This window comes from Peromyscus leucopus, chromosome 2 (genome assembly GCF_004664715.2).
Source record: "Peromyscus leucopus breed LL Stock chromosome 2, UCI_PerLeu_2.1, whole genome shotgun sequence".
Classification (NCBI taxonomy): Eukaryota; Metazoa; Chordata; class Mammalia; order Rodentia; family Cricetidae; genus Peromyscus; species Peromyscus leucopus.
The window spans coordinates 46936333-46958412 of NC_051064.1; the positions used below are offsets into that span (position 1 = coordinate 46936333).

The 22080-nt window shown below is 42.0% G+C and overlaps 1 protein-coding gene across 1 annotated transcript; it reads right to left on the bottom strand.

Annotated features, from left to right (window-relative positions):
• Positions 1-878: 878 nt before the first annotated feature.
• On the bottom strand, positions 879-21236 carry C2H6orf163 (chromosome 2 C6orf163 homolog). The gene is made up of 5 exons (XM_028872780.2): positions 19963-21236; positions 16338-16432; positions 15496-15603; positions 9807-10009; positions 879-1379 (listed from the first exon to the last, which is right to left on the bottom strand). The coding sequence occupies exons 1-5, from the start codon at positions 20108-20110 to the stop codon at positions 947-949; spliced, it is 987 nt and encodes a 328-aa protein (XP_028728613.1). The 5' UTR covers positions 20111-21236; the 3' UTR covers positions 879-946.
• Between the last annotated feature and the right edge of the window lie 844 nt (positions 21237-22080).

The following is a 22080-nucleotide window of genomic DNA, read 5'->3' on the forward strand; positions in this document are numbered from 1 at the left end:
TGACATCAGCATCCAGAACATCACGGGACACGTGTCCGGCACAGAGCATTCTTGATCCCTAATATCTGTAGATACTTTTCTTGGGAATCCTTCTCTGAATTCTTTATATGCAAGGCCTAGAATTTAAAATTCGTCTTAACATATTTGATGAAAACTGATGTTTTTGCTAACCAGACAGTAATCTCTCTCCTGCAGGTTACACTCCACAGCGCAAACCATCTAAGAACATACTCCTTTCCTTATTTCAGCTGCAACAAATGTGAGTGTGGTTACATGTCCGATGTAGAAATGAATCAAGCCAGGTACAGTAGTAGGTTTCGACTTACTCTAAGCACCGTTTCCCTTCCTAATTAGTTTGTCCTCTCTCCACAGTTAGAGGTGGTGCTCACAGTGCCTTGGAATATGCTTTTGAATGTTTTGGTTTTCCATGAAAATGTTTACAGCACAGAAAAGCAGAGGGTGAGAAGAGAGCAAAGATCAATGTGACCTGTGAATGTTTGAAAATGCCATACGAAATTCATTACTTTGAAAACGACAAAAAAGGGGCTGGAGAGATGGCTCAGAGGTTAAGAACTCTGGTTGCTCTTCCAGAAGTCCTGAGATCAAGTCCCAGAAACCACATGGTGGCTCACAACCATCTATAAAGAGATCTGGTGCCTTCTTCTGGTGTGCAGACATACACACAGGCAGAACATTGTACACATAATAAATAAATAAATCTTAAAAACAAAACAAAACCAATGCACACAAAATAAAAATAAATAAATTAAAAAGAAAATGGCAAAAATTAGAAAAAACAGAAATCTATAACTTCTATGATAATTTAAAAAGTCAATTAAAAATTCTTACAGCCAAATAGTACTCTGAACAAATATCAGTAAGTAGTATTGAGTATATTTATTCAGCTTTGGAACGCTGTCTTTTGGGGTTACATGCCAGCTGATGTCTAGTTAGTATTCTTTGTATTGTCCTGAGGAAGATGGGAAGGTGTTTTCTTTCTTTCCGGCAGAATGAAGTCGGCATGTCCTGGGGAGAGCTTGGGGAAGGTGTAATTGATGTACTTCTGAAATGCTGCCCTGGTCTCCTGTAATTCCTCCTCCAGGAAATCTTTCCAGTTTGTCATGATTCCCAGCTGCCTTGCCACAGACACCAGCTCCCCCTGGGTGTTGACGAGCTTGTCCATCACATTGTCAAGGTTGGCCTGATGCGTTTTCTCTGCTTCCTGGAGCACTTCCTGCACTTCCTCTTGCTTCTGCCTCTGAGCCAGGCCATAGTAGGCGTTCATTTCATGCTCCTTTGCTTTGATCAACTGGCCCAAGCTTGTCTTCTGGTCTTTAATAGCCGTTACACCAGTACTCACAAATTCCTCCATGGCCTTGCTGCAAAGGATCATAGAGATTTACAAATTAGATTGACTAGCCACTAAAAACACAATGAATTTATCATTAATCACTGAAGAGTCACCAACTCGAGAAACCTGGCATACATGAGCTTTCGGAATATATTAGCTATCAATAATCAATCTAAAAATTGTTCTCAGAGGCTGCCCATCATTTTCTCTGCCATGGGCTGGGGCAAAGTCACTAATATAATGGCCAGTGGCAGCAATGGGGATCTGAGTTCACCTTGGCCAGAAAGAGATAAATGAAGAGACCCCTAAATTTCTTATCAATTCAACTCCTTTTTGTTTGTTTATTTCTTTGAGATAGTATCATTAATGTTTGACTTTTGTTGCTTTGAGTGAACTTGAATCAACTATGTGATTCATGCTGACCTTCAACTCTTTTATTTTTGAGATTATAATTACATCATTTCTCCATTCTCTTTTCTCCCTTTGAGTCCTTCCATATACCACTTCTTGCTCTCTTTTTGATTTCCAGATTATGTCCTCTTTTTCATTAACTGTTGTTACATGCATATATGCATTTATATATGCACATACATAGTTCTAAATATAACCTGCTCGATATGGATAATGTTAACCTGTATGCCTGTTTCAGCTCACTGTTTGGTGTTGGATAACCAACTGTGTTCTTCCCTGGGGAAGACCATTCTTCCCCTCTCAGCATTCCTCTGCTACCTCCAGTTCTCTGTGTAGACCTGAGGCCTCCTGGGCTTTCCCCTTCCACTTTGACATGCCTGCCTATCACTGCTGCCCTTGTTTGATTCAAGTTTAGGCAGCCATATCGGTAGGCCTTTACAGGCGTAGCTTCTGACACTGCTAGAGACAATCTCACAGCAAACTCCCTGATCCTAACCTCCAACTCGTGATCCACCTCCTAAGTGCTGGGTGCTGAGGTTATAGGCCTAAGCCACCAAATCCTCGTTGCTCATCTTTAGGATAGACGGATGCAAACTTTATACTCATAGGTTAGCTTTAGGTTTAATCTTGATTTAAACTGAGCTATATTTAATTATAGATTATCTGATCATAGGACCAAAATCCTTTTACACTCAAAAATAGTTTCTATGAGGTTTTTTGTTTTGTTTTGTTTTGTTTTTTGTTTTTGTTTTTTTTTCAAGACAGGGTTTCTCTGTGTAGCTTTGTGCCTTTCCTGGATCTTGCTCTGTAGACCAGGCTGGCCTCGAACTCACAAAGATCCTCCTGCCTCTGCCTCTGGAGTGCTGGGATTAACAGAATTAGAGGCTAAAAGACAGACATTTTAAAAAAACATTTATCAATTAATGCAAAATAACAATAAGTCAATTATACTTTAACACAAATATTTTTATGAAAAATATTTTCCAAAATAAAATATAATATTTGGTTTAAAGACTGGCATAATTTTACATTCATTTGCAAAATTCTTTTATGTATGGTTTAAAACAAAGCTGGTTTTTCATGTTATTCAAATATATTGTGATATCCTACATATTAAAACTCCTGAAAGAATATAACACTCATTAGAGAAAGAGAGAAAAAAAGAAATAACAATGTCTTCTTGTCAAAAAAAAATGAGTTTTGACTTCATGGATTTGCCTCTTCCCTGTCAAAGAGTCAGGGGCCCTGAGGATATATATGTGTGTGTGTGTGTGTGTGTGTGTGTGTGTGTGTGTGTGTGTTTATACATGGATACATACAGATATGTAGACAGAGAGACTATAAATGGTACTTTATAGCAGCTAATCCTATTGAACTGTTATCATGTGCCAAGCAAGCTGACAGGCTTTTGTGTATATATTAATCAGCAGCTCCTGAAATTCAGTAGAGTCAATCCAAGATTATGCCCGGTTCAAGATGAGGACACTATGGCTCTGAGCAGTTAAGTAATTGGTCAGAGTTCACTTATAAGTGATGGTGGTAACATCAGCACCATGGCCCAGGCAGTCTGAGTCCAGGGCAACGTTCTCAGTCAGTGTGATGCACTGCATGGACTTCTGGAATTAACCTAGTTTGAGTAAGATGTCTGAAGAACAAAATACCTACAAATGTTGGGTTAAAATACTGATGATTTGAAATGAAAATCCTCCCCATCTCCTTCCTTCCTGGTGCCTCCAACACAAATGAAACCTTTTCAAGCCTTACCTCATGCTGTTGTCTAAAATCCACCTTCAAAGTTGAAATTCTCTTCCTTTTCCTAGTTCCTTCAGCCTGACTTCAAACCTGAGAGACTTCCCTAACGCGGATGGAACGTCATTTACCTCTAGTTACCACAGCTGGGTTGCAGCCACTATTAGCAGCAAGGGTTACTGTGTCCTCGGGACTGACTAGTCTAAGCATTTTACACGGATGCTCATTTAATTTGCCGAGGAACCCACTGAGGCCTGTTACTATTTTGACTTACACTGTTATTATTCTCTTGTGATAGGTAAGGAATGTGAGGCTCAGCGAGAACCATTAGAGCCATTGTTCGCTGTCTCACACGTCATTGAGGAAGCACGGAGTGGCTGCTCTTAGCCACTACTTGCTTCAATCTCATAAGGGGTCCCTATAAAATGTATCGTTGGTTAAGATAACACGATGAAAAAAAAAACATTTAAGAATAGTATTCTGGTAACAGTAAGAAAGCTAAACCTTGATGCGGTGAGTCCGAGAGACCACCCTGTATCCTTCTGCAACCTTCTGGGGTACAAAGAGGGTGTGAACTAGTGACAGACGAAGGACAGAGATAGGAATCAAGACAGAAAAGAACAAACCCAGGAAACAACACAGAGCCCCAACTGCTAGGACTGTCGGGATACAGGCAACCCTGCCAAGGGGGAACCAGACTTGGCCTCTGAATCTAGAAGCTGGAAAGGAGAATGGAGGCGTTGGTGACAGTAGCCATGCTGTAGGGAGGTTTGAATTCATACTCATACACATCCTCGGGATGTAGCCTGGTGTTTTATCAAACGAATGGGTTGTTAGTGAGGCTGGGACCGAGGCCTCGAGGGCCTAGGGTAGAAAAGGCTGGCTTGTGTGATATTTTGAGCGTGTTCCGACAAATAAAGCTTGCTTGGAGTCAGAGGGTGGAGTTAGCCACTAGCCGACCAAAATTAACCACAGAGGCTTTGGAAGACTGAGGACAGATTTGACCGGAAGTAGTAAGGCGGGGCAGAAAGGGATCTGGCTCTTTGGAGGAAGGAACAGAGCAGGTAGAAAGGACTAGAAGTTTCTCTGCTCCTCTGATCTTTCAGGCTTTGACCCCAACATCTGACTCCTGAATTTTTATTAAAAAAGAATAATTAGAATAACGCTTCAAAGCTGGAAAAAACTTTCCATGACCCCATCCAACATCCCCAAAGAGGAAGATGTGCTTCCTGGGTGAACCAGAAAGTCCCCAGCACTAACCTTAGGTACACTGAGCTAATAAAGTCTATCCCAGGTATCCACCTCCTTTCCAAATACCTTGATGGCAAAATCTCCCAGCAAAAATCTGGCATTTATATATATATATATCTTTCCAATTTCTCTCAGGCCAATGCAGAGCTTGAATTTTTGATCCTTTGAAATCTAAGCCTTTTGACTTCAGCTCTAGGTGTCTCTAAATTCGGATGATTTACTTGAAGTTCTGGAATTGAAGCCACACACTGATTGGGACACAAGCAGGGAGGCTGTGGCCCTTTTTATCTTTGGATCTGCTCTATATGACATGGCTGGTGTGCATACAATGGGCAGGCAATACATGTGAATACATATATGGGTTCTACAAACGTAGTTCTCATTAATACATTTTGTTGTTGCAGATAATACCAAAATTTATAATAGCTAGGTTTGTGAATAACAAAAGCTTAAGAGAATCCATGCCTTTCACCAGGCAGTGGTGGCACACGCCTTTAATGCCAGCACTCAGGAGGCAGAGGCAAGCGGATTTCTGAGAGTTGGAGGCCAGCCTGGTCTACAGAGCAAGTTCCAGGATAGCCAAGGCTATCACAGAGAAATCCTGTCTTGAAAAACTGAGAGAGGGAGGAGAAAGAGGAAATTTCTGCTGGAGTTGGGGTTGGAGGCATTATATAAACAAGGGTGTGGAGGGAATATCCAGAGGCCAGCCTTCTGTAGCACACTTGCATTTTGGGGTCCAGTAAGACTCAAACCTTCCATTGGCCGTATCTCATTATACAAGAGACTTTCATGTTTTCACTCATTCTGCTTTCATTCTTATGTCTCTCTCCAAAATCAGATTCTCTCCTCAAGACCACCACAAGACAACTTCCTCCAGAAGCCGGCCTTACTACATAACCTACCCCACTTTACTTGATCTTTTCAAGTCTTCCGATCCCTGTGCGTTACTTGTACCGGTACTGTGCTCAGATGGGGAAGTCATGCTTCGGTGACTTCATTTAGTATTAAGGAAAGGTCTTAATTTCTTTCTACCAGAGCTTCAGTTTCAAATCCACTGATTCGGAAGACACTTGGTAAGTTCAGGTGAAGTGGAAAAACTCACTCAGTAACTCTAATGACTTCCTGTAGAACAGGTTAGCATAATGGAAAATTGCAAATAGAAAACAGGCCAAGGTTTGATTCAGTCCCTACCACTTCCTCTTCAGATGACCTTTCATAGTTCATTCAGTCTCTCCCTATGACTCAGAACTTAATCTGAAGATATGCAAGATGATAGACTCTCCCTCAAATGGTAACTAGCTAGTTTACTTACATTTCTGAGACAAATTCCACTTGTGTTTGGTGGGCTAGATCTTATTACAAACCACAAGCTGGTAGGAACTCCTGTTCATCCTGCCTCAGCTTCTGAGGGCTAGGTTATAGGCATCTTCCACTAAGCCTGTCTCCCCCAGAAAGAGATTTGAGAAATATATAAAGGGTCCGTATGCACTGGTTATTGAATAAAGTTAGTTGCCATAAAATTATAGCCATTAGAGATGGGTAAAAACGTGTTCTATACCCTTAGCTATCAGGGAAATGCAGATCAAAACCACTTTAAGATTCCACCTCAGCTCGGTCAGAATGGCCATCATCAGAAGTATAAACAACAAACACTAGAGTAGATGTGGGGGCAAGAGAGCCCTTACATGCTGTTGGTAAGAGAGTAAGTTATAGTACAGCCTCTAAGTAAATCAGTCTGGAGGTGAACTACTACACATCCTTCCTGGGCATATACCGGAAAGATTTTATACTGCACTACAGAGATACATGTTCATCCATGATCATTGTGGGATAGCTAGGAAATGGAATCAAAGCAGATGTCCCTCAACCAATGAGTAGATAAAATGTGGTGTATATGATATCTATAAACAATGGAATTATTACTCAGATGTAAAGAGGTTAGGAAATCTGCAGGTATCACATGAAGGGTCTCTAGCCCACTTCCTGACAGAGCTCTTGTTCTGCTCTGAAGCAGCATTGGCTCCACTATCTGCATTTCTGTTGCCATTATGTTCTTCCCACCGGAACAGCCCACTAAGCTCTGGTTACAGCAGCGAAGGAGTTTTCTACCCTAAATCCCAGACTCTTGCCACAGTCCTACAAACCAGTTCCAAAGGCCTAAGAGCCGCACGGTCAGGTCTATCACAGCAACTGTCTCGCTCCTTCGTATTGACTCTCTGACTAGTTAATTTTCCTGTTGCTGCAACAAAACACCTGACTCAAGCAACCTGAGAAAGCAAGGTTTTATTTTTGCCTACAGCGTTGGGTGTGGTCCATCATGGAGAGGACGGCATGGCAGCAGAGTCACATTGCATCCAATCAGGATACAGAGATTGAGGATGCTCAGCATGCACTCTTCTTTCTATGCATTCTAGAATCTCCAGCCCACATCTGAGGTGAGTCTTCCCACCTCAACTAGCCCAACCTACAAACCCTCTCAGGCACTCCCAGAACTTTATATACAAGGTGTCCCTAGATTCTATCACATTATATAGTATAAATCACCACAGTATCCAAATAAATTCTTTAGCAGAATTTTAATTATGTCTCTCTCCACAAATTAGTTTCTGCAAGTATCTAAAGAGGCCTGGAATTTAGTCATATCTAGAGATAAGATCTGGTACCCTGCATAATTTAGCTGATCAGAATAATTTTGTAGCATTTGTTCAGCAGTTTACAAGGGCTAGGGATGTAGCTCAATTCTAGAGTACCTACCAACCATGCAAAAAGCTCTAGGTTCAAACCCTACTACCCCAAGAAAATAATAAATAAAATCAACAAAGAATGAATGATCTTGTTCCATAGAACAATCTGGATCTGTGTTAGGCATTCTACAAGACTGATTGATGGACTGATTAAAACTTCAGTGATGTGGAAAATCGGATGTTACAAGTCCAGAGCCATATTACCTCAGGCTACGTTTAACCTCCCAAATAGTCACTATTGCATATTTCTGTGTTTGACCTAGCATCCTTGTGGATTATTGGGTAAATTCTTTTTGTAATGCACAAAAGAACTCCTTAACTTCCACCAACTCAAAGACAAATAATGTCATCAGGTCACACCTGAAGTCACAATAGAGACTTCCTTTTCTGTGACACCCCTCCCTACTCAATGTTTCCGCCGATGTATTTCAAGATGCTCTGATTTATAGCCCTTTGTTCTGTTGGCATAAGAACTTCACAAGAGGTTGTGGAGACTGCTCAATCAGTAAAGTGCTTGTCAGGCAAGCATGAGGACCTGAGTTTGATTCCCAAAGCCCATGTTAAAAAACAACAACAACAGCAACTACCTAGCATGGTGATGCATGCTTGTGATCTGCAGAGGCCGAGACAGGTGGATATTGGGACTCACTAGCCAGCCAGACTAGCCTATGTGGTGATATTGTGTTCCCCAATATATTGTGCACCCTAATAAACTTATCTGGGGTCAGAGACAGAACAGCCACTAGATAGAGGCCAGAAAATGGTGGCACACTCACCTTTAATCCTAGCATTCCAGAGGCAGAAATCCCTCTGGATCTCTGTGAGTTCAAAGCCGCACTGGAAACAGCCAGGCATGGTGACTCACGCCTTTAATCCCAGAAAATGAGCCTTTAATCCCAGGGAGTAATGGCAGAAAGCAAAAAGGTATATAAGGCATGAAAACCAGGAACTAAGCTGGTTAAGCTTTTAGGCTTTTGAGTAGCAGTTCGGCTGAGATCCATTCGGGATGAGGACTCAGAGGCTTCCAGTGACTCCAGGTTTGATTTTATTAACAGGAACTTTTTTTTTTTTCAGAGCTGAGGACTGAATCCAGGGCCTTGCGCTTTCTAGGCAAGCACTCTACCACTGAGCTAAATCCCCAACCCCCAAGAGGAACTTTTAAGATTTGTGTTACAAGCCTACATTACATGCCAGAATCTAGCCCAGCATGAGACCTGTCTCATGGGGGACAAAGAGGGTTTGGGTCATGCCTGGGGAACAAAACCTGAGTTTGTCCTCTGACCTCTCTATGCATGCACACAGTGTGAACATACACACATAAATACAAACATACATGTGAACACACAAACACGTGCACGAACCTGTAGCCACGGAGTTGGAGATAACCTGAATCTTCTTTCTAGGCCCAGGTAACTCATGTTTCGCTCTTGAAAAACTTTTGCCTATTCTCTCTGAGATAGGAACCGTGTTTTAATGTGAACAAATGCTTCCTATGGCCCAGGCTTTCTTTGGGACATTTGGGAACCATGAGTGACCAAAACGGACATTCTATTTGGGTAGATTTAACTAACAGTCATGGCAGTTCTCTAATCTTGTCAATAAAAGATGGATATTGGAAAAAAAAAACAAACAACTGATATTAACTGCCTCACAGAGGAGAAGCAGGAGGGAACAAACAATGGACAAGGGAGGGTACAGGAGACTGCCTGTGTGCGAGGAGTGAACCAAGAGACTCCGGAAGAAGAGCCAGAGCTCCACAGACGGAGAGGTAGGGGCTGGGAGAAGGGGGCCTGACCTCCACCCTACTAGACCACAGCTCATTCTCTAAGCAAACGCGCTCTGTTCACAAAGACATCCTCGAGGCAGAAGAGAGGTAACCTGAGTGCCACAGCTCTCCAGCCTGCTTTCTTTCTTTCTTTAACTCTGGGAGAGATTTGTCTTTAAGATTTTTCCTGTCAACTATACACAACTAGACAAGCTGAAGTAAAGTGGCAAAAAACCAAAAGGGACAAACCCAGACTTGGAGGCCAAACAGGAAGACTCCATCTTGGTTCAACTGTTACAGCTTGGGGGTCTTGGGCAGGCGACTCAACATCTGGAAACATGGTATTCTCTTATATCCAATGAGCCCTGGACTCCTGACTCTCCCTCTCCTGTCTCCTACTTTTGTTCATTCCAGTGTTCGAGATATCTCACAACAGAACCTGGAAAATCTGGGCAGTATCCACTTAGACATCTTAACCATATTTCTTTCTCTAGGTGGATTGTAACTGAGCAGATGCTCGGGTTCTCTGGCCTACCTTCTCTGTTCCTGAACAGCTTTCAGGGCAATCTCTCTTTCTTCTTCCCTGGCTTTCTTCACAGCCGCTATCTTTTCTCTGTGGCACTCCATCATAATCCTCTGGATTCTGTGGACCATTCGTTGTTCTGCAGCAGAGTTCTCTCTCTTCAGTTCCTCATCCATGTTTTGAAACATTTCTATCTTGGTTTTCTCTTCTACAGCCTTAAAGAAAAGGAATGGAAAAACTTGATTTAGATATTACAGGCTTGATGCCTTAAAATAAATAGTAGAGGCTAGATCCATCAAAGTTTTATTTATCTGATATAATGGAACCTGTTAAACAGGCAATTTAAAAGTAGCTATGAATTATATGGAAATTTTTCATTTAAATTTTATATATATAATATATATGATCACATTGAAAGGCAGTGTGCAAAATGAAAATAGGTTAGAGAGGTATGGTTAAAGTTTTTTGGCTGCTTTTTTATTTTATAATTTAATTTAATTTTACATATCAGCCACGGATTCCCGTACCCCTCCTCCCATAGCCCCTTCCTTACCCTCCCCCCAGCCCACCTCCCATTCCCATCTTCTCCAGGGCAAGGACTCCCCTGGGGATTCAGCTCAGCCTGGTAGATTCAGTCCAGGCAGGTCCAGTCCCCTCCTCCCTTCACCCAGGCTGAGCCAAGTGTCCCTGTATAGGTCCCAGGTTCCAAACAGCCAGCTCATGCACTAAGGACAGGTCCTGGTCCCACTGCCTGGGGGCCTCCTAAACTGTTCAAGCTAATCAACTGTCTCACTTATACAGAGGGCCTGATCCAGTTGGGGGCTCCTCAGCTATTGGTTCATAGTTCATGTGTTTCCATTCATTTGGCTATTTGTCCCTGTGTTTTTCCAATCATGGTCTCAACATCTCTCATTCATACAATCCCCCCCCTCTCTCTCACCCAATTGGACTCCCAGAGCTCCACCTGGGGCTTGGCCATGGATCTCTGCTTCCATCAGTCACTGGATGAGAGTTCTAGCATGACAATTAGGGTGTTTGGCCATCCTATCACCAAAGTAGGTCAGTTCAGGCTTTCCCTTGACCATTGCCAGTAGTCTTTTGTGGAGGTATCTTTGTGGATTTCTGTGGACCTCTCTAGCACTTTGCTTCTTCCTATTCCCATGTGGTCTTCATTTATCATGGTCTCTTTTTCCTTGTTCTCCCTCTCTGTTCTTGATCCAGATCCAGCTGGGATCTCCCGCTCCCCTAAGCTCTCTTTTTCCCTTGACGCTTGCCCTTTATCACCCCCCTCACATCCAGTTTGCTCATGTAGATCTCATCCATTTCTCTGTCATTGGGTGATCCCTGTGTCTTTCTTAGGGTCCTCTTTTCTAGGTAGCCTCCCTGAAGTTTTGAGTAGCAGTCTTGTTTTACATCTAGTATCCACCTGTGAGTGAGTACATACCATGTTTGTCTTTCTGAGTCTGGGTTACCTCACTCAGGATGATTTTTTTTTTCTAGATCATCCATTTGCCTGCAAACCTCATGATGTCATTGTTTTTCTCTGCTGAGTAGTACTCCATTGTGTATATGTACCACATTTTATTTATGCATTCTTCAGTTGAAGGGCATCTAGGTTGTTTTCAGGTTCTGGCTATTACAAATAGTGCTGCTATGAACATAGCTGAGCATATGTTTTGGGCTGCTTTTAATCTTTTAATTTTCTTTTCTTTTTCAGTGTTGGTGGCCAAACCTAGGGTTTCACAGATGCTAGGCTATCATTGGGCCTATAGCTCCAACTACATGTTTTTATTGATTGTCACAGTATCATTTTATACATGTAAATACAAGATGTGATGCTGAAAAATGGCATAGATAAATACCATGAAGGGAACCTGAGGCTCAGGAAGGAAACAGGCACATCACTCCAGTCCCTACTGATGCTCCCCATTCCTCATCATTAGGGTCGCTACCCTTCCTCATTCATTGAGGGTACAGGAGTTCCACTGCTCTAGGGTAGGATGACATGTGGAGTATTTTCAACCAAGTAGAGAAAGAGAGCAACCGTCAAACCATTATTTGTGGAGAAGTCTCACAAAAGGACCTAAAGGAAAAACCTGTCACCATTTTGGAAATGCCTACTAACTCCATGGTGTGCCAGCACTCTGCTGGGTCAAGATACTACAAACACAAGACTGCTTGGACCCTCGTCCTCAGAGGACTCACTGTACAATGGACAGGATCAAGGGCAGCATTCATATTTACAATTTGATATTTGATATGTATTCTTTGTCATTGCATAATGAGTATTGTATCAGAATCATATTCAAGGAATGAAGAGCAATTAAATATGTCCTGAACTTTCAAAATCTTCATTAAAAGGCAAATTTTATCTACTTCAAGGCTGTCAAGAGAACCTAAAGGAATTAAGTTACTTCACACAGCAAGTTAGAGACAGAACTAGAGATGCAGACAAGAGTTCTCAAGTGTCAGTTCCCTTCATCACTGGCTGAGATGACAGAGTCTTTCAAGAAACTCATTAACTTCTCTTCTTTCTAGACAATGTCACAATTTTATAAGCTAGTACATAGATCTGGCCTTCCTCCCTCTCTTCTTCCTTCCCTCCTCACCTTCTCTCCTTTTTTAGAGGTGCAGAATGTCATTTTTGAGTGAAATCTTACCCAGGGTGTAAAGCACTAAAGCCACCCTGAGTTGTTCTGCTTGAATTTTGCTCAGCCCCCTTTAGCGTCCTTTCTGAGAGCCCGAGGGAGCCAGCTCCTTTAACATTCAGCAGAGCCCTCGAGGAGGCTACAGAGCAAGAGAACTGTAAGTGTCAAGGGAAGATGCACTCACTTTTAGCTTCTCAGAAAAACCATCTCAATGATAAATTATTTATTAGAAGAAGTGGGTGTATAGGTCAGTGACAGAGCATTTGCTCTAGTAGAAGTGAAGCCCTGAGTTCAGTCCCCACACTGAAAAAAATTGTTAGAATCCAATGTCTTCAAGAGAAGATTTTCTTTTCTTTTTTTAAAAAAAGAGTTTATTCATATATTTTATGTATATGGGTGTTTTGTCTGCATGTACGTCTGCACACCAGAAGAGAGTACCAGATCTCATTACAGTGAGCCACCATGTGGTTGCTGGGAATTGAACTCAGGACCTCTGAAAGAGCAGTCAGTGCTCTTAACTTCTGAGCCATCTCTCTAGCCCAAGAGAAAGGTTTTCAATTTCTCATTTTGGCTACATCAAGAGTAGGATGAAATTGGGTGTGGTAGCACATCCTAGCACTCAGAAGGCAAGAGGATTATCACGAGTCTGAGGCAAGTCTACCTAGAGACCCTGTTTCAAAACCACAATCAGGAGCCAGGGAAGTGGCTTAGAGGAGAGGAAAGCGCTTGTCATGCAGGCGTGAGGGCCTGAGTTTGAACCCCAGCATCCACACAAAGAGCTAGGGCATGACTCTCCATACCTGTAACCCCAGGATTGGGGGACAGAGACAGGGGGTCTTGGAATATCACTGGGCAAGCCAGTCTAGCCAGATCAGTGAGTTTACAGACCAGTGAGAGGGAACCCGATTAAAGGCAATAAAGCAACAAAGAAAGACACCCTGGGGTCTGCAATATAGCTGAGTGGGCAAAGAAGCTTGCCACCAAGCTTGACTATGTGAGTTCAATCCCGGGGCCCACATGGTTGAAAGGAGAGAAATGACTCTAGCAGTTGCTCTCTAATCTCTACACATACACATTGTGCACACGTGCACACACACACACACACACACACACACACACACACACACACACAAATTATTTAAAGGGGGGAGAAATACTCAGAATCTCCTCTCTAATGCATGCTTGGCAGCACACTGCACTCATATGCATAAACACACACACACACACACACACACACACACACACACACACCAAAATCAAAAGGGTGGGGGAAGAAACAACAGAATCAAACTTTAAGACTGTTTCCAGAATGGCTTCAAGTGGTAAATTTTAAAAATAGTTACAGAAAAAAATACTGGTTGTTTAGAAATGGTTTTTAACTGCAGAAGACTTTGTCTCTTAAATCTCTAGTTTTTGTTTTTGTTTTGTTTTGTTTTGTTTGGTTTGGATTGGATTTGTTTTGTTTGGTTTGGTTTTTTCGAGACAGGGTTTCTCTGTGTAGCTTTGCGCCTTTCCTGGAGCTCACTTGGTAGCCCAGGCTGGCCTCGAACTCACAGAGATCTGCCTGCCTCTGCCTCCCAAGTGCTGGGATTAAAGGCATGCGCCACCACCGCCTGACTAAATCTCTAGTTTTAAATAATAAAATAGTTTGAATGTTAATATCTCTAAATGTCTTTAGCACTTGGCTTATTTAATAATAAAAAAAAAAGGGTACAGTAAAGTGTTCTAATGTTGCTTCGCGCTCTGGAGTTCTTGGCTTGTTTTCCTCATGGGCACGTTGACTCCTATTTCCTTATTTGCTCTGAGGTTGGGCAGTGGGCTGCTGACACAGACGACTCCCATTAGCAACCAGGCCAAACCTGGCTGGAGTGGGCTGCTGGGGCCAAGCAGAGATTATCCTACGGCGAGGCGGAACTATGGGGCAGAGCTCGCTTTCCTATTGATCCTCTGAGGTCAAGGGCAGTCCATTTAATCTCAGTTGGTGCACACTGGCATATGCTAGGTGCTCCATGTAGAAACCATGAATGTGTCAGCCCATACCCTAAGCCGCTTACCCATCACATTATTACAGTCTCTGTCGCTTGCCTGTAGCCTCTGCCCATGTATCACATACATGTATTTAGTCCTCCTCTGTCTCCCCCTTGTGAAGATAGCTCTGTATTCTGGCCCTCTGAACAGGTTTTGTGACAGAGATATTGAAATAAGCAGGGGATCCCTCTGCTGGGAACGTTGACCAGCTTGCAAGTTAGAAAGTTCCTCTTAGCCAGCCTTACTATCTAACAACAGAAGAAGGATATGGAAAATATGGTATGTATACACAATGGAGTCTGTTGTTTTCAAGAAAATGGATGCAGCTAGAGGAAGTTATGAATTAAGCCAGTCTCAGAAAGAAATCTCATGCTTCTTCCAGTATGTGGTTCCTAGATTTTATACATAAAATCATGTATGTACGTATAGTATAAAAGTAGAAGAAAAATTATCCAGAGAAACAAAGGGAACTTCTGGGCAGGGTGAGAATGGAGAGGAAGGTTTGAGGTGATATTCCCAACATACAACATATACTTACAGGTGTACATATGATACACACATATATGTGTACACACTGGAATGTCATGTAGCACATTGTCATGTACAATGAATACACATCACAGTGAAAAATTAAAACAAACAACAAAAAAAGAGGTCCTCTTATCTTGTGACCATCGGCCTGCTGGGAACACTTCAGGGCTGGCTAATATGTCTCTCTTGGCAGTTCAGAAAAGGCAGTTCAGACTGTCTGTATGGAGGCTGCTGTCGTGCCGGGAAGCCTGACACTAAACAGCTAGTCATATAATCAGTTATTTAATTATAATGGTGATCCGTGCTATGAAAGGCTAGGACAGAAGCCTGTGTCTTCTGAATCGCCGTGGTTCCCTCCCAACCTTTATGAAATACTAACCTGAACTTTTCTAACCATCCCACCCCTTCTCCCCATGTCAACTCACATAAGCACCCCGTCTTTACCAAGTTACACGCTTTAGAAAAGACAACGAGCGAGTCATCAGAAAGAGAACCTTTAAGTCTTTTTGATGTTGTTCTTCCAGCAACTGAATTTCGAATTTGTGTCTGTCATTTGCATCGTCGAGTGCTTTCTCCACTGCTTGTTTTTGGAGTTCAGCAGCCTTTGAAAGAAAAGGTCCATTTATCTATTAATGTTTCAGGGAACGAACAGAGAAGCTGGTCATTACTCAAGAAGTTGGTAAATTATTAGGTCTTCGTGCTCAATGAAAAGGAGCAGCCACCCTGGGGTCCCTAACGGCACTGTGCCTGCTCCTGCTTCCCACAGAGCCCTGGCTGCCTTAGCTAGACACACATAACACACCGAGCCCTGGGCTACCTTTGCTGTCTTCGGAATTATTAAAGGCAGGTGTAGTGATATTATGTTTGTGATCTAACCAATAAAGCTTGCCTGAACAGCAGAGTGCGGAGCTAAGCCACTAGTTAGCCATACAGGCCAGGCAGTGGTGGCACACACCTTTAATCCCAGCACTCAGGAGGCAGAGGCAGGTGGATCTCTGTGAGTTCAAGGCTACCCTGGGCTACACAAGATTGATCCAGTCTAAAAGAGGAACAGAGCCTGACAGTGGTGGCTCACACCTTTGATCCCTGCCTTTGGGATCTCACACCTTTAATCCCAGCACTAGGGAGGTGGAGACAGAAAGTGATGGAGTCATTATTACTGGCTCCTTACAGATGAAGCCAAGAATGCAAAGGGCAGAGAGCATGCTCAAGAACCCAAAGTTGGTCAGAACTGTGTGGGCTAGCTCTTGCTTGCTCTTCTGGATTTACAGTTTTAGAGGAATCCAGAGTGAGGAAACCGCAGAGGCGTGGTTTAGGGTAATGTCTGAGCCTTTACCTGCTGCCACACTCTAGCTTCTGCTTTTGCAATGCTTTCCTTGAGTGCAGCCTGTTGAAGCTGCTCTTCTTGGTTCAGAATACTTGCCCCAATATCTGTGTATTTGGAGAAAAATTATTACAGATCTCTGTAGACTGTTGCCTGGCTTTCCTTTCTATCATCAGCTAATTACTTATGTGAGCCATCTAGGAGACACATCCTATTAGGTGATGTCAATCATTTTAATTATTTTTGGCACTAAGAACTGAACCCATCATGCTAAGCATGCTCCTTTCCACTCAGATGTATCCTCAGCCTACACTTTCTTCTTTGAAGATATCCATTAGAAGAGTAAGTTCTCCACTAACTGATTAAGAGGGAACTCATCACTCAGGCCTAAACAGTCACTTATCTTTGCATACACCCAGTCTAAACAGTAGGCAATGCAAACAAATGCCCTGCAAGGTGTGGCACACTCAGGGCAGAATGTGGATCCACAGGGCACTGGCACATTCTTCGTCTCCCTCCTTGCCTCTGACAGGGTGCTTTCTTTAATACATCATGTCTATGCCTTCCATCAGTGTTGGTCAGTTTCACTCTGTCAGCTGTGGAGTGAGTTAGGTTTCTAGCTTACTATTACTCTGTTACGGATCTAACTGGACTCCCACATAACATCCCATAATATCTTCTCCACTCAAAGTGTAACTCTAGAGAAGGTAGAGAGACACACAATGCTGGACCTGGAGCGAAGAACTGAGTCCTTTGGTATAGTCTCAGGGTTTGCACATCCTCCCCTGAGGTGGCCCTTAAACTGTTATATCTTGGCAATCGTGTGTATTTGCCCAACATCTGCTGTGGTAACAGCCCCACTTCTCTCAAGAGCTCCCTCACTTGAGTGGTGTGGTAAGGCTGCCAATGGCATCATCCAGATTGCTTGGCCTTTCTTTCTTATAGAAGCTACTCTGGAATCAGGCACAGAGTCAAGCCTGACCAACCACACTCTTCCCTAGTTTTTGTTTGTTTGTTTTATGGTTTTTTCTTTTTTTTTTCTTTGTGTGTGTGTGTGTGTGTGTGTGTGTGTGTGTGTGTGTGTGTGTGTAAGAGTGTAAAGAGACCCTTAGCATAGCAGACAGCGATCTCTGTGAGTTCGAGCAGCCTACCAAGTGAGCTCCAGGAAAGGCGCAAAGCTACACAGAGAAACCCTGTCTCGAAAAACCAAAAAAAAAAAGAGTGTAAAGAGAAAATAGCTTCTTTTCCTCCGGGATTTCTGAACTCGGGTTAATACATGTTAGAACCATTTGTGTCCATATCCTTTTCTGGATGCTGAGTAGGCAGGACTGCAGTGCCAGCTCAGCCCATTCACTGAGTGCGAGCAGGGTAGACTAAAATCCTGATAACCTTCAGTTTTTTTGTTGAAAGGACCAAGAAATTACATCACAAAATTCCACTTTATGGGTTCTGTTCAAAGTTGTTTCCATCACCTACAGCTGAAAGATGTTTTTGGAATAAAACTTTACCATTAGATCATTAATGAATCTATAAAATTTATTAGTTTGCTTTTTAATAGATTTATTTTTATTACTTTAAATTTGTGAGCAGGAGTGTGTATCTGTATGTGAATATGTTCAAGTACTCCCAGGGACCAGAGACATTGGATTCCCTGTAGTTACAAACAGTTGATGTGGGTGCTGGGAACTGAAGTTGGGTCCTCTGCAAGAGCAGCAAGTGCTCTTAACTGCTGAGCCATCTCTCCAGTGACCCCCCATTAATGCGTCTTAAAACATAAAGCAGTAAATACTGTGGTAGAGATGGATGCATATAATCTCAGTATTGTATAAATTCATTACATTCATAAAAATGGGTCACAAATGTTGAGTGCTATTATCCTTTTTAATGTTTAAATATCATTGTATTTGTTGTTCTCAACTGCAGAAGACATCTACAGAACTTTCTGAAAACATACATGCTGAGAAAGGAAACACTATTAATAAAAACTGCTTCAATGAGTCTAGAAACTACTGTGCAGATGAAAACAAGCCAGCATCAAAGGGCCACACAGTGTATAACTTTGTTTGGTAGCATTTTTATGTGATAAAATTATAAAGACAGAGAAATAGACTGATGGCTGCCAGAATTTTGAAAAGTATGACTGACTGTTACTGGATAGCACAAAGAAGTTTCTTTGTGGTGATGATTACATGAATATACATGTGATACATTTCACAAAACTGCACTTCTAAGGGAGGAAAGAATGTGTAAGGTATGTAAGTGAGTTAAGAGCATTGTTCTTATTATGCTAACTTCCCAGTTTTGACAATGTACCAAGATTGCAAAAGAAACCAGTGGGAAAAGCTGGGGTTCATACGAACTCTTTGATCTCATTTGCAACCTATGAATCAAACTATTCCAAAACAGAGAGTGTTTTAAAGGTGTAAGAGGAAAATGTACATGGTGAGGCCTAGCCTTGGGGGTTGTGATAGCAACAGAGAATCACTGTCCTGGGAAATACAGTATTTTTTTGAGTTTACTTACCCAGAAGGCAGAATTCTGGCTCTCTTTTAACTTATAATAACTTAATGACAAATACAGGCAAGTGAATATAAAATACTGACTTCTACATACATTTGTCTGCTCAGGGTTTAGATTCATATATCCTATAAAGTATAAGGAATTATTAAAGTATATCATTAAATCATTACAGAATGGGTCTAAAAATTATTTTAGAGATTATAACTAGTAATCCATACCAACAATGTGCTGGAAGTTAAAATCAGTTTGGAAACTGATGTTTTAGAGGATGTCTCTAATTTTATTTCTCCTGCCTTTTAGTTCAGCTCTCTAACTTCTCTTTTAGTAAATTAGGAGTGAAATCAAGTAACCATAAGCTTACCACATTCATGGTAAAGAAGACAGGAAAAATATTTGAAGAGTCCTTAGAAAATATACATAAAATCTAGGATTAGATCGAAAATTTTCTGGGTGTAAGTGAGGAATGGAAATATGAATTATAATTCATTTGCTTATATACTATATATATATGTATATGTGATAAATATTCCTATATTATTTATATGTATCTGCTTTTGTCACTAGCTACAAAGTAAAAGCTAAGTTTTTTCCACTCATTTATGGGGTATTTAGACATTTTCTCTCCTATATGTATGAAAAGTCCCCAAGTACAGGCAAAGTTAGAAAGATCACACATTTACTATGATATTTCAGGTGTTAAACAGGTACAACATTTCAGCAAAGCTTCAAAACAATTTAAAAGTTACACATTAATGTTCCTATTCACAATAAGAAACATATTGAGAGGCTGAAAACTCTTTACCACGCACAAAACTGTTAAGTAGAGTGGTTGCATTCCAACACAGTATCATTTCATGACGGAATTCCTACAGAGGCAAGTAACCTCGACAGGAGGGAGCTGAGAATGCCACACAATGCTAGTCTATGCTATAACAAATGAAAATAATAAAATCACTGCCGGGCATGGTGGTGCGCACCTTTAATCCCAGGTGGATCTCTGTGAGTTTGAGGCCAGCTTGGTCTACAAAGCGAGTTCCAGGACAGCTAGGTCAACACAGAGAAACCTTGTCTCAAAAGATTTCCCACCCCCACCCCCAAAAAGAGTAAAATCACTTACTCAGTATATCTTTGTGAGTGTAAAAGCGTGTCTTAAATGGCTTGTATTCATGGATCCGTTTGAAGGTTTCTCCGAAAGGGGCTGGTGGGATTATTTTATGGCAAACAGCACAGCAAACAAAATTAGTATAATCTGGATTTCTGATCATAGTTAAATTTCTGATTCCTTTTACTGCTTACAGTTAAAATAATATCAGGATCAGAAAGAAAATGGTAGTTTCAAGAGAAGCTAGAAATCTAGGAAAGCTGGAAGAGGGTCAGGGCTTTAAGATTCTGCTAGAGGCTGGTAAGGACTAAACAATTCATCATGATTAGGCAGTGGCTATACGTCTAAGGAATGGTGCTAACAGCCTCTGCCATAGAAGCTATGGACACTGGATTTGGGAGGAGATAAGTAGTTTCTCTCTCCGAGTGTCTAGCACTAAGTTGTCAACTTACTTAACAACTGTTGCTAGGTAAGACAAGCTTTGCTCATAAAAGCAACTTGAAATAATGACAACTGGCAGCAGAAATGGCTGCTACTCATTTCCCTGAGTTTCCTCTTGCTGCTCTAACAAGTGAACACGATCTTCATGACTTCCCTACAACATAAATTTGTCCTATTGAACTTCTGGAAGTCAGAATCCAAAATGATTTTAGGGCTAAAATAAAGATGCCAGGAGGGCTGGTTCCTTGAAGAGGCTTTGGGGAGACTCTGTTTCCTGTCTTTTCCAGCTTTAAAGGCCATCTTCCTAAGACTCTCGGCCTCTGCTTCTGTGGAGGAGCTGCTCCCTCCTCTCATTTTTTTGCCTCTCTGTGGACCCCTGTGTCTATACCAGGCATCTCCACATGAGCCAGGAAGGTCCCATAATCTCAAGATCCTAAATGTGATCCGAGCTGCAAGGTCTCTTTAGCATATATTCACACGGGCCAGTGGTCAGGATCCAGATGGCTATGGGAGGGAGCATTAGTCAGTTGACTGCATTCTGTTTGAAGCATGCTTTTGTTACAGAATTAATTCCTAACTAATGGACAGTGGAGGCAGTCTCCAAATCATTTTCAACTTATTATAAATGTGCTTTGGTGGTATGGCAATAAAACTGGGAAATACAGTGGGATTCTATCTGAAAATTTACTTTCATTACGTCTGTATTCAAAATCACCAAGCCCAATTTTCAAATTTGGGAGGGCATCTTTGTTACTTTTCTATTGCTGTGATAAAATACCATGACCACCGGGCAGCAGTGACACATGTCCCAGCACTCGGGAGGCAGAGGCCCATGGATCTCTGTGAGTTTGAGGCCAGCCTGGGCTACAGAGTGAGATCCAGGACAGGCGCCAAAGCTACACAGAGAAACCCTGTCTCAAAAAACCAAAACAATAAAATAAAAAATAACAACAACAAAAACAAAAACACCATGACCAAGGAAACTTACAAAAGAAAGTATTTAATTTGGCTTATGGTTGCAGAGGGTTGAGTCCATGACGGTGGAATAAAGGCGTGGTGGCCAGAACTGGGAACTCACACCTTAAAGTGAAAGCAGGAGGCAGGGAGGGGAACTTCCAAGAGATAACAACAAACATGACAAAATAGAATACAAGATAAAACACAAACCATGGCATTGAAGTTGGACAAGGCAACCCAACAGAAGGAAAAGGGTCCCAAGAGTAGGCACAAGAATCAGAGACTCACTCATTCACGTGCTCAGAAATCCCATAAAAATACTAAACTGAAAGCTATAATTTAGATGCAGAGGACCTGTTGGCCCTGTCACTGTGGGTTCTTATGAGCCTTGTTCTCCTAGTGTCCTCAATCCCCTCTGGCTCTTACACTCTGCCTCCTCTTCCTTGGCCTTCCCTGAGCTCTTTGGGGAGAGATTTGATAGAGGCATCCCATTTAGAGCTGTGTGTTCCAGTCAGGTGCACACCTTTAATCCCAGCACTCAGGAGACAGAGGGAAGCAGATGTCTGTGAGTTCAATCAAGGCCAGCCTGGTCTACAAAGAGAGTTCCAGGACAGCCAGGACTGTTACACAGAGAAACCCCATCTCTCTCTCTCTCTCTCTCTCTCTCTCTCTCTATATATATATATATATATATATATATATATATATATATGGTTAAATAAAATAAAAAAAGAA